This window comes from Myotis nattereri (assembly GCF_964212035.1).
Source record: "Myotis nattereri genome assembly, chromosome: 15".
Classification (NCBI taxonomy): domain Eukaryota; kingdom Metazoa; phylum Chordata; class Mammalia; order Chiroptera; family Vespertilionidae; genus Myotis; species Myotis nattereri.
Window position 1 is genome coordinate 54,127,425 of NC_138090.1, and position 11,475 is coordinate 54,138,899.

Below are 11,475 nucleotides of genomic sequence, written 5' to 3' on the forward strand. Positions count from 1 at the left end.
AAAATCATTCCAATTACAAAGATGCCAATTTGTGGTACTCCGAAAATTCATATTCATATTGAAAACTATAGATGTCAGCATGAGAACTTGAATGATAGGCTATCTACTTCATAAAAATAAAGCAAAATATTCACCAAATTCTGATGTCAATCATTGCATTAGTGAATACCAAACAACTGAGCAGAAGCTACAGGAGCTTGAGGGGGTGATGTGGGACAGGAAGAGCTTGATATGCTGTGGTCATAGCAGTACAAAAAGAATGGCAGTGCCCTAGCCAGTTTTGCTCAGTGGATACAGCGTCGGCCTGTGAACTGAAAGTTCCCAGGTTCGATTCTGGTCAAGGGCACATGCTCAGGTTTCGGGCTCCATCCCCAGGGGGCTTGCAGGAGACAGCCGATCCATGATTCTCTCTCATCATGGATGTTTCTATCTCCCTATTCCTTCCTCTCTGAGATCTATAAAAAGATGTTTAAAAAAAAAAAGAATGGCAGCCTAGGAGATAGAGTGAAAAAGCAGAGAGGAACAGGAAATGGGAAATGAAATAGAATTAATTTTTGTGAATTCAGCTAGCAGTGTAGCCTGGGAAAGGTGTCCTCTCTCTACATGTAGAGTTTGTGCTAATTCTGAATCCTGGGTACAACAATGTCACTGCTATTGCAACATTCCTCTTAATTATGGAAAACCTATTACACAGACAGCACTGTCTTGAGTGTACTTCCGTTCACCTAAACATCAAAACCACAAATGGACATGCCCTCATGAAGTTTTCATCTGAACACATTGGCACAGAAAAGGAAGTAACTTTGATGGCATCATTTATAAAACTCAATAACTATCTTAAAAGATTCATTCAATAGTGTACATCTCTAATAGAATAAAATGTGCACCTTACAATGTATCCAATATTCCATGAAAAATGTGCATAAGTGAAGTCCATATAATATAAAACAGCTCACAGATCTCTAAGGCAGAAACAATCAACCCCATGAATTCACTCATTCACCAGGAATAACATATAGCAGTATCAAGTGATATGGGAACAGAATCACATTAATATTTCCTTTTCCAAATACCTGAAATGATTTCAATTTTAAATATGTAACACTCTAAAGAATTGTACATATGGAAACATCAATTCTTTTGATATATTCAAGTATAGAAATATTACCTAATTATATTTAAAGTTGGGAGTACACTGTGTGATAAACTTTCTGATGTAGAGCAATACCTGAAACGCATTTTGGCTACCTATCTAGTGTGCATTCAGTGATACTTTAAAATTCATAATCAGTTACATACTTGGGTGACGTTTTTACATTTTAAAGTCACTTTAGGAAAAATTTCCTTGGACTTTTGTAAACTATATATTTTGAACAAAAGTCCTCTCTCCTATATCATGAATGTAGAATTCCTACTAATTACAATCCCTAATATTGACCGAGGCAGTCGGTCCAACTATATGATTTCCCACATTCTTCAGTTTTAAGGTTTCCTGCTAGAATGAATACCAATGTGAGGAATTAGCTATGGATGCTGATTAAAGATGTTAGGAAATTTTTTACATTTGTATTGATTCTCTCCAGTATGAATGCTGATGTCGGGTAAGGTTTGCATACTGAGTAATCTTTGTCACATTCTTTATATCTGTTGGGCTTCTACCCAGTAATAATTATCAGATGTTGTATGACATATAAACGTAGACACTTTGACATATACCTCATAATTTGTAAGACCTTATTTTATCACTCTCAATGATAAATCATGGTTAAATCTTTGGATGAAAACTTTGTATTATTGCTCTTTCTCTTTAGAATGATTCCTAAACTGTTGAGTAGGTCAGACCTCAGGTTAAAGGCTTTCTCAGATTTTTTAGTGTAAGGCTTCCCTCCACTATAGAAATTTCTGTTATTCAGTACATTTTGAGCTGTGGGTACAAGATCTTGCACATGCTCTACGTTTGTTTTTTTAAAATATATTTTATTGATTTTTTAAAGAGAGGAAGGGAGAAGGATAGAGAGTTAGAAACATCGATGAGAGAGAAACATTGATCAGCTGCCTCCTGCACACTCCCCACTGGGGACGTGCCCGCAACCAAGGTACATGCCCTTGACCGGAATCGAACCTGGGACCCTTGAGTCCACAGGCCAACGCTCTATCCACTGAGCCAAACCGGTCAGGATTGCTCTACATTTTTAAGGACTCTCTTTAATATGAAGTCTCTCAGGTACAGTAAGACATGAATGGCTTTTAAAGGCTTTTCTACATTTTTCACATTCATAAGGCTTCTTTCCAGTATGAGTTCTGGGATGTTCAGTAACTTCTCAGAGCTGGTAAAGGACTTACAACACTCCTCACATCTTCTCTCAAGTATGAACTCTGCTGTGCAGTAAGGCAGGAACACTGATGAAAAACTGTGTTATATTTTCTATATTGATATAGAAAAGGCTTCTCTCCAGAATGAACTCTCTGATGCTTACCAAGGCCTGAGGAGCTGCCAAAGGATTTGCCACATTCTCTACAATTACTTGGTATAAGGTTTCTTTCCAGTGTGAACTCTCTGATGATTAATAAGGGATGAGGACTTGCTAAAGGCTTTCCCACATTCTCTACATTCATAAGGCTTCTCTCCAGTGTGAACTCTCTGATGATAACCAAGGTTTGAGGGATGGCTAAAGGCTTTGCCACATTCTCTACATGTGTAAGGCTTCTCTCCAGTGTGAGTTCTCTGATGTGCAGTAAGGTTTGAGGAGCTCCTAAAGGGTTTACCACATTCTCTACATTTGTAAGGTTTCTCTCCAGTGTGAATTCTATGATGAATCGTAAGGGCTGAGGTCTGGTTAAAGGCTTTGCCACATTCTGTACACTTATAAGGCTTCTCTCCCGTATGAACTCTCTGATGTTTATTAAGGTTTGCGGACTCCCTGAATGCTTTGCCACATTCTGTACATTTATAAGGCTTCTCTCCAGTATGAATACGGTTATGTTTAATAAGATATGTACGGCTGATAAAGGCTTTGCCACATTCTCTACATTTATGAGGCTTCTTTTCAGTGTGAATTCTCTGATGGGTAATAAGGTATGAGGATCTGCTAAAGAATTTGCCACATTCTCTACATTTGTAAGGTTTCTCTCCAGTGTGAATTCTCTGATGAAGCAGAAGAGTTGAGGACTGGGTAAAGGCTTTGCCACATTCTGTACATTTATAAGGCTTCTGTCCAGTATGAATACTCTGATGATGATTACGGGAGGAGGACTGGTTAAAGGCTTTGCCACATTCTCTGCATTTGTAAGGTTTCTCTCCAGTGTGAATTCTCTGATGAACAATAAGTTTTGAGGGTTGGCTAAAGGCTTTGCCACATTCTGAACATTTGTAAGGCTTTTGTTCTCTAAGATTTCTATGATGTTGAGTATGTTTTGAGGACTGACGAAAGCCTTTTCCATTTTCCATGAGTTTGTCAAGTTTTGCCTTAGTATGAATTCTTCCCTCATGTACAGTAAGAGTTAAATGACATTTAAAGGCTTTGCCACATGCTGTACATTTGTAAGGCTTCTCTCCAGTCTGAATTCTTTCATTTGGAGTACAACCTGAAGGCCAATTGGATGTTTCAATAGAATCTTTACATTTATAATGTTTTTCTCCACTACGGATTTCTTTCCGTCTATTTAGGCTGATTATTTGACTGATGATTCTACCACATGAATTACCTGTGTAAGCCTGCTCCCCAGCCTGAATATTCTCTTGTTCAGTGTAATTTGAAGATTCCTGAAAACATTTGACACATCTACTTCCTTTGTGTGTCTTTTCCACAATATCAAATAACTGACACGTATGGTGATTGGACATTTGGCCAAAGACTTTTCCACTTTTATAATGGTCCTCTGCTAAATCAATTCTCAGTTGATTATTAAGAAATGACTCTTGCTTAAAGTTTTTCCAATGTTCGTTCCATTGATAACTTGCATCTTCATTATCTGTACTCTGGTGATAATGGGAGATAGAAAGGCCTTTAGTGACAGTTACAAGTTCAAGAAACATGTACAATTGTTGCCTAAGAACTATTTTGTGATACTCATTAAACTATGAAAGTCGTTTAAAAAAGCATTGTAAATTTATTGAGATTATAGACAAAACATAAAAATAAAATTGTCTGAGGAAGAATAATGAATCCTTGTTTAAAACATTGCCAAAATGCCATAACTGGTTTGGCTCAGTGGATAGAGCGTCGGCCTGCGGACTGAGGGGTCCCAGGTTCGATTCCGGTCAAGGGCATGTGCTTAGGTTGCGGGCGCATACCCAGTTGGGGGTGTGCAGGAGGCAGCTGATTGATGTTTCTCTCTCATCGATGTTTCTAACTCTCTATCCCTCTCCCTTCCTCTTCTTAAAAAATCAATAAAAAATAATTTAAAAAAAAATTGCCAAATTATCCAGCCAGCAGAGCTAAGTAGTTGAGCATTGATGTATGAAACAGATCATGGTTCGATTTCCCATCAAGGCACATGCCCAGGTTTCAGGTTAAGTCCAAAAAGAGGAATGTAGGAGGCAGCCAATCAATGATTTTCTCTCATTATTTTTTTTTAAATAAGTTTTTATTGATTTCAGAGAGGAAGGAAGAGGAAGACATACAGAAACATCAAAAAGGAGAGAGAAACATTGTTTTGCTGCCTCCTGCACGTCCCCTACTGAGGATTGAGCCCGCAACCCAGGCATATGTGCTTGACTTGAATCGAACTTCAGACCTTTCAGTCCACAGGCCAACACTCTATCCACTGAACCAAACTAGCTAGGGCTGTCTCTCATAATTGATGTTTCTCTCTCTCCCTCTCCTTTCCTTTCTGAAATCAATAAAAAATATATATATTTCAAAGTACTAAGATTGGCAAATTGAGCAGTTTTTAATTTTATAGGAACATTATAAATATCTAAATTTTATAAATGAATGACTTAAAGTTTAATCCCACCCTACATTTTAAACAATTCTAATCATTATTCACACCACAGACTGTGTTAGCTCCTAGTTTTCCAGATTTCCTTTCTAAGGATACATAACAGCAAAAAGCTGTTTTCAACCATCAGGTGTGGAAACACACTCATCTGCCAATGTAACTGAGTTTAAAGTGGGAGGTTTCCCAAATGCATAGTACACTTGACCTCTTTAGTTAACAAGAATTGTATTATGAATAACCGTTCCAGGTAAGTTCAGTTTATACTAACATTCTCTTCTCATCACATTCTTTGTCAAATTCCTAGGCTTTCATTAAGTGTACACTGTCAAAACCACACCTTTTATATCTTACCAGAATAATTTCAGAGAATAAATCTTGAATTCCGGGCTTTAGGAAAAAGGCCTGGTCATCTTCAGATGACATAGCTGAAAGAAAACAAATTTTTAGTTTTGGGTTTTTTAAAAATATATTTTATTGATTTTTTACAGAGAGAAAGGGAGAGGGATAGAGAGTTAGAAACATGGATGAGAGAGAAACATCGATCAGCTGCCTCCTGCACACCCCCTACTGGGGATGTGCCTGCAACCAAGGTACATGCCCTTGACCGGAATCGAACCTGGGACCCCTCAGTCTGCAGGCCGACGCTCTATTCACTGAGCCAAACCAGTCAGGGCAAATTTTTAGTTTTGACAATCAGATGAGTACACTTTGAAATTACCAGCAAGTATAGACCAAATGACATTTTTGAGTACTCCAAGAGCCAGTGAAGGATTCAAAGAAAGCTCAAGATAGGTACAATGAGGAAAAGTCCCATCAAACAGGAACAAAGTATTGCTTACATTTGCCAATGATACCTGCTCAAATAGCCTGCCGCACAATGGCAACATTATCAAAACAATCCCATCTCCCAGATTCTGAGAGAGAGATAGAGAGGTGAGGGAAGTACATGTTCAATGATCTCCTTGTTTAGAAGCACCTTGCATAACAAGTGTCTGTTGTGAATGATACAGACTGTGAACAGAATTGGCGGTACACGGTGAGTGCCCCGTAGCGGCTGCTACAAATAAAAAATGAGAAATTGTTCGAGCACCACAAAGACTGTGGTACTGAAGATGTATATAAAGCCTGAAAAGATACCGTGGGCCTGAGAATGAAACAGAGAACATTTCTAACTTGGAAATGAAACAAACAACTGAACCAAGAATACAGATCCTGAGAAGAGTGTTGACCGTGTGGGAAGCCGCCCATTGTCTTCACTAGCAGAGAGGTGTGCACAAGGAGCCTGAAATGCTGGTGACCCTTAAGCCTTGGCTAAGGTCAGAGCTTTGCACCAACTGTTTTGTTGAGACAATGGTAGCTGAAGTAACTTCCAGACCAGATAGTCATGTAAATCCTTACTGATAAGATAGTCTATTACTGGAAATTGCCTGCCTAAGGGCTATAGGAGTATCCCAAACTGAATAGAAGGATGGCAAGTCCTGAGCACAAGTGGAGTCCTCCCACTAGAGTTGGGGTCCGGCCTGGCCCCCCAATTTCCAAAGTATTATTTCCTGTCTCATCTCTGTCATTTTCACGCTGCCCTTCTCCAGAGCCCGAACCCTGAACCACGTAGGACGTGGATCATTCACAGACCCAAAGTACACTTTGTTCCACAGATGGTTATTATTTGTTTCCTCCTATAGAAAACATACTCAAAAGCCTGCTTATTTACAATTCCTGAATCTCAACAGATATCAAGTCATGCAAAGAAAGAGAAAAGGAGCCCATCAGAAACACAAAATAAATGTAATCAAACGGGCAATACATTAATGGAAATATATTAATTCCCTGAAGAAAAATGAAAAATGTATATCTTAAAACCAAAACCTAGAAAAAAAAGACTATATAAAATCAACAAAATATTATAACCAAAATAAAAAATACAATGAGAAATAAAGTATTTTACAAACACCACACGGAAATGGGAAATTGAAAAACATAATGCCCAAATTAAAAAGTACTGTAGAGCCCTAACCGGTTTGGCTCAGTGGATAGAGCATCGGCTGCGGACTGAAAGGTCCCAGGTTCGATTCCAGTCAAGGGCATGTACCTTGATTGTGGGCACATCCCCATTAGGAGGTGTGCAGGAGGCAGCTGATCGATGTTTCTAACTCTCTATCCCTCTACCTTCCTCTCTATAAAAAAAATCAAAATAAAAGAAATTTAAATAAAAAGTACAGTGGAATCATCAATGAAAGATGTTATCAACTTGAAAAATCAAAGAATCGGCCTGGCAGGAGTAGCTCAGTGATTGAGCTTCGACCTATGAACCAAGAGGTCACGGTTTGGTTCCAGGTCGTGGCCCAGGCCTGGTTAAAGTCTCAATCCCCAATCGTCCAGGATGCAGCTGATCGAGGATTCTCTCTCTTCATTGATGTTTCTATCTCTCCCCGTCCTTTCCTCTCTGAAATCAATAAAGACTATTTAAAAAATCAAAATAAAAAATCAAAGAATTTGTACATAATTTATTAAAAATTTTGATTCAGGGAAGCTAGCAAATATGTGAAAATATGAAGGGAACCCAATGGACTCCTAAGACACTAACAAATCAACCTACAAGGGGACTCCATAAAGACAGAATAGTGAAAAGGATTGGGCAGCTTATACAAAAAAATTAACAGTTGAAGATCAGGACAATTGGAGAAAGAGACATTCAAATACAAGCAGCTCACTGAATTCTAAGTAGAATACAATATAAATATAAGAACAGATAAAAAAATATAATATCATGAATCCCAGAATACAATTGTAAAAGCATATGAAAAAATGACTTCTAGAAAAATATTTTAAAAATAAATAAAAGGAATGAAATCTTAAATCTCTGCTATAAGACATACAACTAAAAGAGTATGTGATATCAATAACTTTAGTGGGTACAGGGGAAGAGATGGCAAGTAGCACAGTTTTGTATGCAATTGGCATACTGAGTTTAAAGTATATTGTTATAGCCTTAAAATATTTTAAGTAGCCCTAGCCAGTTTGGTGCAGTGGATAGAGTGTCGGCCTGCGGACTGAAAGGTCCCAGGTTCGATTCTAGACAAGGGCACATGCCCAGGCTGTGGGCTTGGTCCCCAGTAGGGGCCATGCAGAAGGAAGCCAATCAATGACACTCTCATCATTGATGTTTCTATCTCTTCCTCCCTCGCTCTCCTCTCTTAAATCAATAAAGAAATATATTTAAAAAATGTTTTAAGTAGCTCCCATGGTCACAACAAAAATAGAAAATACTGTAATAAAATGATCTCTGTTAAGGGGTGACAGAATTGTGTATTGCAAATCACATTTCTAAAAATATATGTAGCCCTAACCGGTTTGGCTCAGTGGATAGTGCGTCGGCCTTCGGACTCAAAGGTCCCAGGTTCGATTCCAGTCAAGGGCATGTACCTTGGTTGCGGGCACATCCCCAATAGAAGGTGTGCTGGAGGCAGCTGATCGATGTTTCTCTCTCATCCGTATTTCTAACTCTCTATCCCTCTCCCTTCCTCTCTGTAAAAAATCAATAAAACATATTAAAAAATATATATGTAAATCCAATGAATTTCTCAAAACATGGTATATAAACCCAACCCTCAAAGTTAACTGTGTTCCTGTACCGTACCAGAAATTAGTACAAAATAACAAATTAAGTGTGTAATTACATGAATAACAGCATAAAGAGAAATGAAATAATTAATAGTTTATTTCATGTAGAAGGTGCATGATTTGCATACTATAAAGTGTAAAATACTACTGGCTGCCATACTACTTCTAGGTATATATCGAAAAATATTCATGGAGGATCTGCAAGAGACATTTACACACCTGCATCCATTACAATGTTATTCAGAAGAGCCTACATTTGATGGAAGCAACTCAAATGTCCATGGATAGTTGAATGAATGAATAAAACTTATTGTATATATGTGATGCAATATTATCTTGCTAAAAAATAAGAAGAGGTATTATTACCTGATACCACAAAGGGAAACACTGATGACACTTTTTCACTGAGACACACAAGTCACAACGAGCTAGATACTACAGGATTTCCCTCAGGTGAGTAATCTAATGTAGTCCACGTTATAAAAAAAAAAAAAAAAAAAAGGTAGTTACAAGTAAGCCTTCCTTTTAAAGCAAATGAGAAAGTAGTGGTTTAATACATAATGAGAGATTTCTGCAAGATGGAAGTTTTGAGAGATCAGATATACAACACAGAGAGTAAGAATCTACCCTAGAAAGCAGAAGCCCCCTAAAGATATCCTATACAATAAAAGCCTAATATGCTAAGTGTCTGGTCGACCAGTTGGCCGTTCAACCAATCAAAGCGTACTAGCTGTAACCGGTTTGGCTCAGTGGATAGAGCGTTGGCCTGCGGACTCAAGGGTCTCGGGTTCAATTCCGGTCAAGGGCATGTACTTTGGTTGCGGGCACATCCCCAGTGGGGAGTGTGCAGGAGGCAGCTGATCGATGTTTCTCTCTCATTGATGTTTCTGACTCTCTATCTCTCTCCCTTCCTCTCTGTGAAAAATCTATAAAATATATTTAAAAACAAACAACAACAACAAAAAAAGCATAGTATGTTAATGATAATGCTAAGGCAGTTCAACTGCTCGCTATGACATGCACTGACCACCAGGGGGCAGACATTCTGACCAGTAGGTTACCTTGCTGCTGCCCTCCAGCTGATTAGGACTGAGCAAGAGGGGCAGACACACCCTGGAGCACTCCCATGGTCCCTCCCGGCTAGTCAACCTCCCACGTCTTTCATTGGCCCTGTTCATGCACCAGTTGGGTATCGAGGCGGGCCTGTGACATCCTGCAATACGGGATCTCTTGGGGGATGTCAGAAAGCCGGTTTCGGCCTGATCATGCAAGACAGGCCAAGGGACCCCACTGTTGCACAAATTCGCGTACCGGGCCACTAGTTAAAATAATAAAAGGAACAAAACCCCTGCATAGGAATTCGGGTAAGAACTCATCCTCACCCACGGAGGCCAGGTTGCTGTAGTTCTCCAACATCACATCCAGGTACAATTTCTGCTGAGCTGGGTCCAGGCATTCCCACTCCTCCTGAGAGAAATCTATGGCCACATCCCTGAAGGTCAGCAGTCCCTGAAAGAAAAGATTCATTTACCAAGAGGCCACCAGTAGAGTCCTTAATGTCACTCAATATGAAAACAGTGTTAGGAGAAGAGGTTTGGACCTAGGGGTGTATCTTGAATCATCCAATACGATCACTTTGCCCTCGTAACATTGTCTGATGTGTTTTCGAACACTGACAAATGAGGATGACACCTGGCCAACAATCCATGGTACAGATTTCGCTTTTCAGGAAAATAAATTTAAAATTAAGGCGTGGACACAGGTATATGGATTTCTGAGTGCTGTATTTGCATCATTAAGGGTCAGTAGTGTATATTTCTCAGCAGGAAATGTCAAGATAAGTCTGAAATATAAGCACTTCAAGTGTAACACAAAAAACAACTGCAGTTTTCTGAAAATACAGATACTGATGCACATTTTGAGATGAGGTCTCTGTTTCCACTTGCGTTACAAGCTCATTTTTTACTTGTGATACCAATGTTACCGGATCACGTGCCATATGTCTGAATACATGGAAAATGAAAACACAGGAAAAATTAATATGTATAACTTTGATCTCAAGGGGTCTGTTAAAGGACTTTACAGTTCTCATGGAATAGAACATATAGAAGCCACAATCCTATTTGAAAACTTACTATGGGTAATCTTAGAACAAGATCATCTGCCTGGCCCAGTGGGTGTGCCTCAGTGGTTGAGCACTGACCCAGTAACCAAAAGGTCACTGGTCAGGACAAATACCCAGGTTGCCAGATTGATCTCAATGTGGGGTGTGCAGAATGCAGCCAATCAATGATTCTCTCATCATTCATGTTACTATCCTCCACTCTCTCTCTTTTCCTTTTAGCAATCAATAAAAATATACTTCAAGAACAAGAGAGGGATGCCCTGACCGGTTTGGCTCAGTGGATAGAGCGTCAGCCTGCAGACTGAAGGGTCCCAGGTTCGATTCCGGTCAAGGGCATGTACCTTGGTTGCGGGCACATCCCCAGTAGGAGGTGTGCAGGAGGCAGCTGATCGATGTTTCTCTCTCATCGATGTTTCTAACACTCTATCCTTCTCCCTTCCTCTCTGTAAAAATCAATAAAATGTATTTAAAAAAAAAAAGAACAAGAGAGGGAAATATAGCAACTGATGACATTGACTATCACAAGCAAATAGGAAAGAAATAAGGGAAACAACCTAGCAAGGCAAAACATCAACAGTAGAGAAACAAATCCGAAGATATTAGTTTAAAAGCTAATATAGTCTCTGACCCAGGACACATCTTTTACCTGAGAAGCAGCCATCTGGTCCCGGCTACTGATCCTGGTCCTGGGATGTTTTCTCAGGTGACAATATGTTGAGGAGTCACAGAATGTACCTTCAAAGGCATCTGCACAGCCTGTTCATCAGCTCACCTCACACCCACAG

The 11,475-nt window shown here is 39.3% G+C and overlaps 1 protein-coding gene across 1 annotated transcript; it reads right to left on the reverse strand.

Annotated features, from left to right (window-relative positions):
* Positions 1-2,192: 2,192 nt before the first annotated feature.
* On the reverse strand, positions 2,193-4,036 carry LOC308530688 (uncharacterized protein; the record flags this gene model as incomplete). The annotated part of the gene is made up of 1 exon (XM_081107381.1): positions 2,193-4,036. One exon carries the CDS (start codon positions 4,034-4,036, stop codon positions 2,522-2,524), a length of 1,515 nt encoding a protein of 504 aa, XP_080963507.1. The 3' UTR covers positions 2,193-2,521.
* Positions 4,037-11,475: the final 7,439 nt, after the last annotated feature.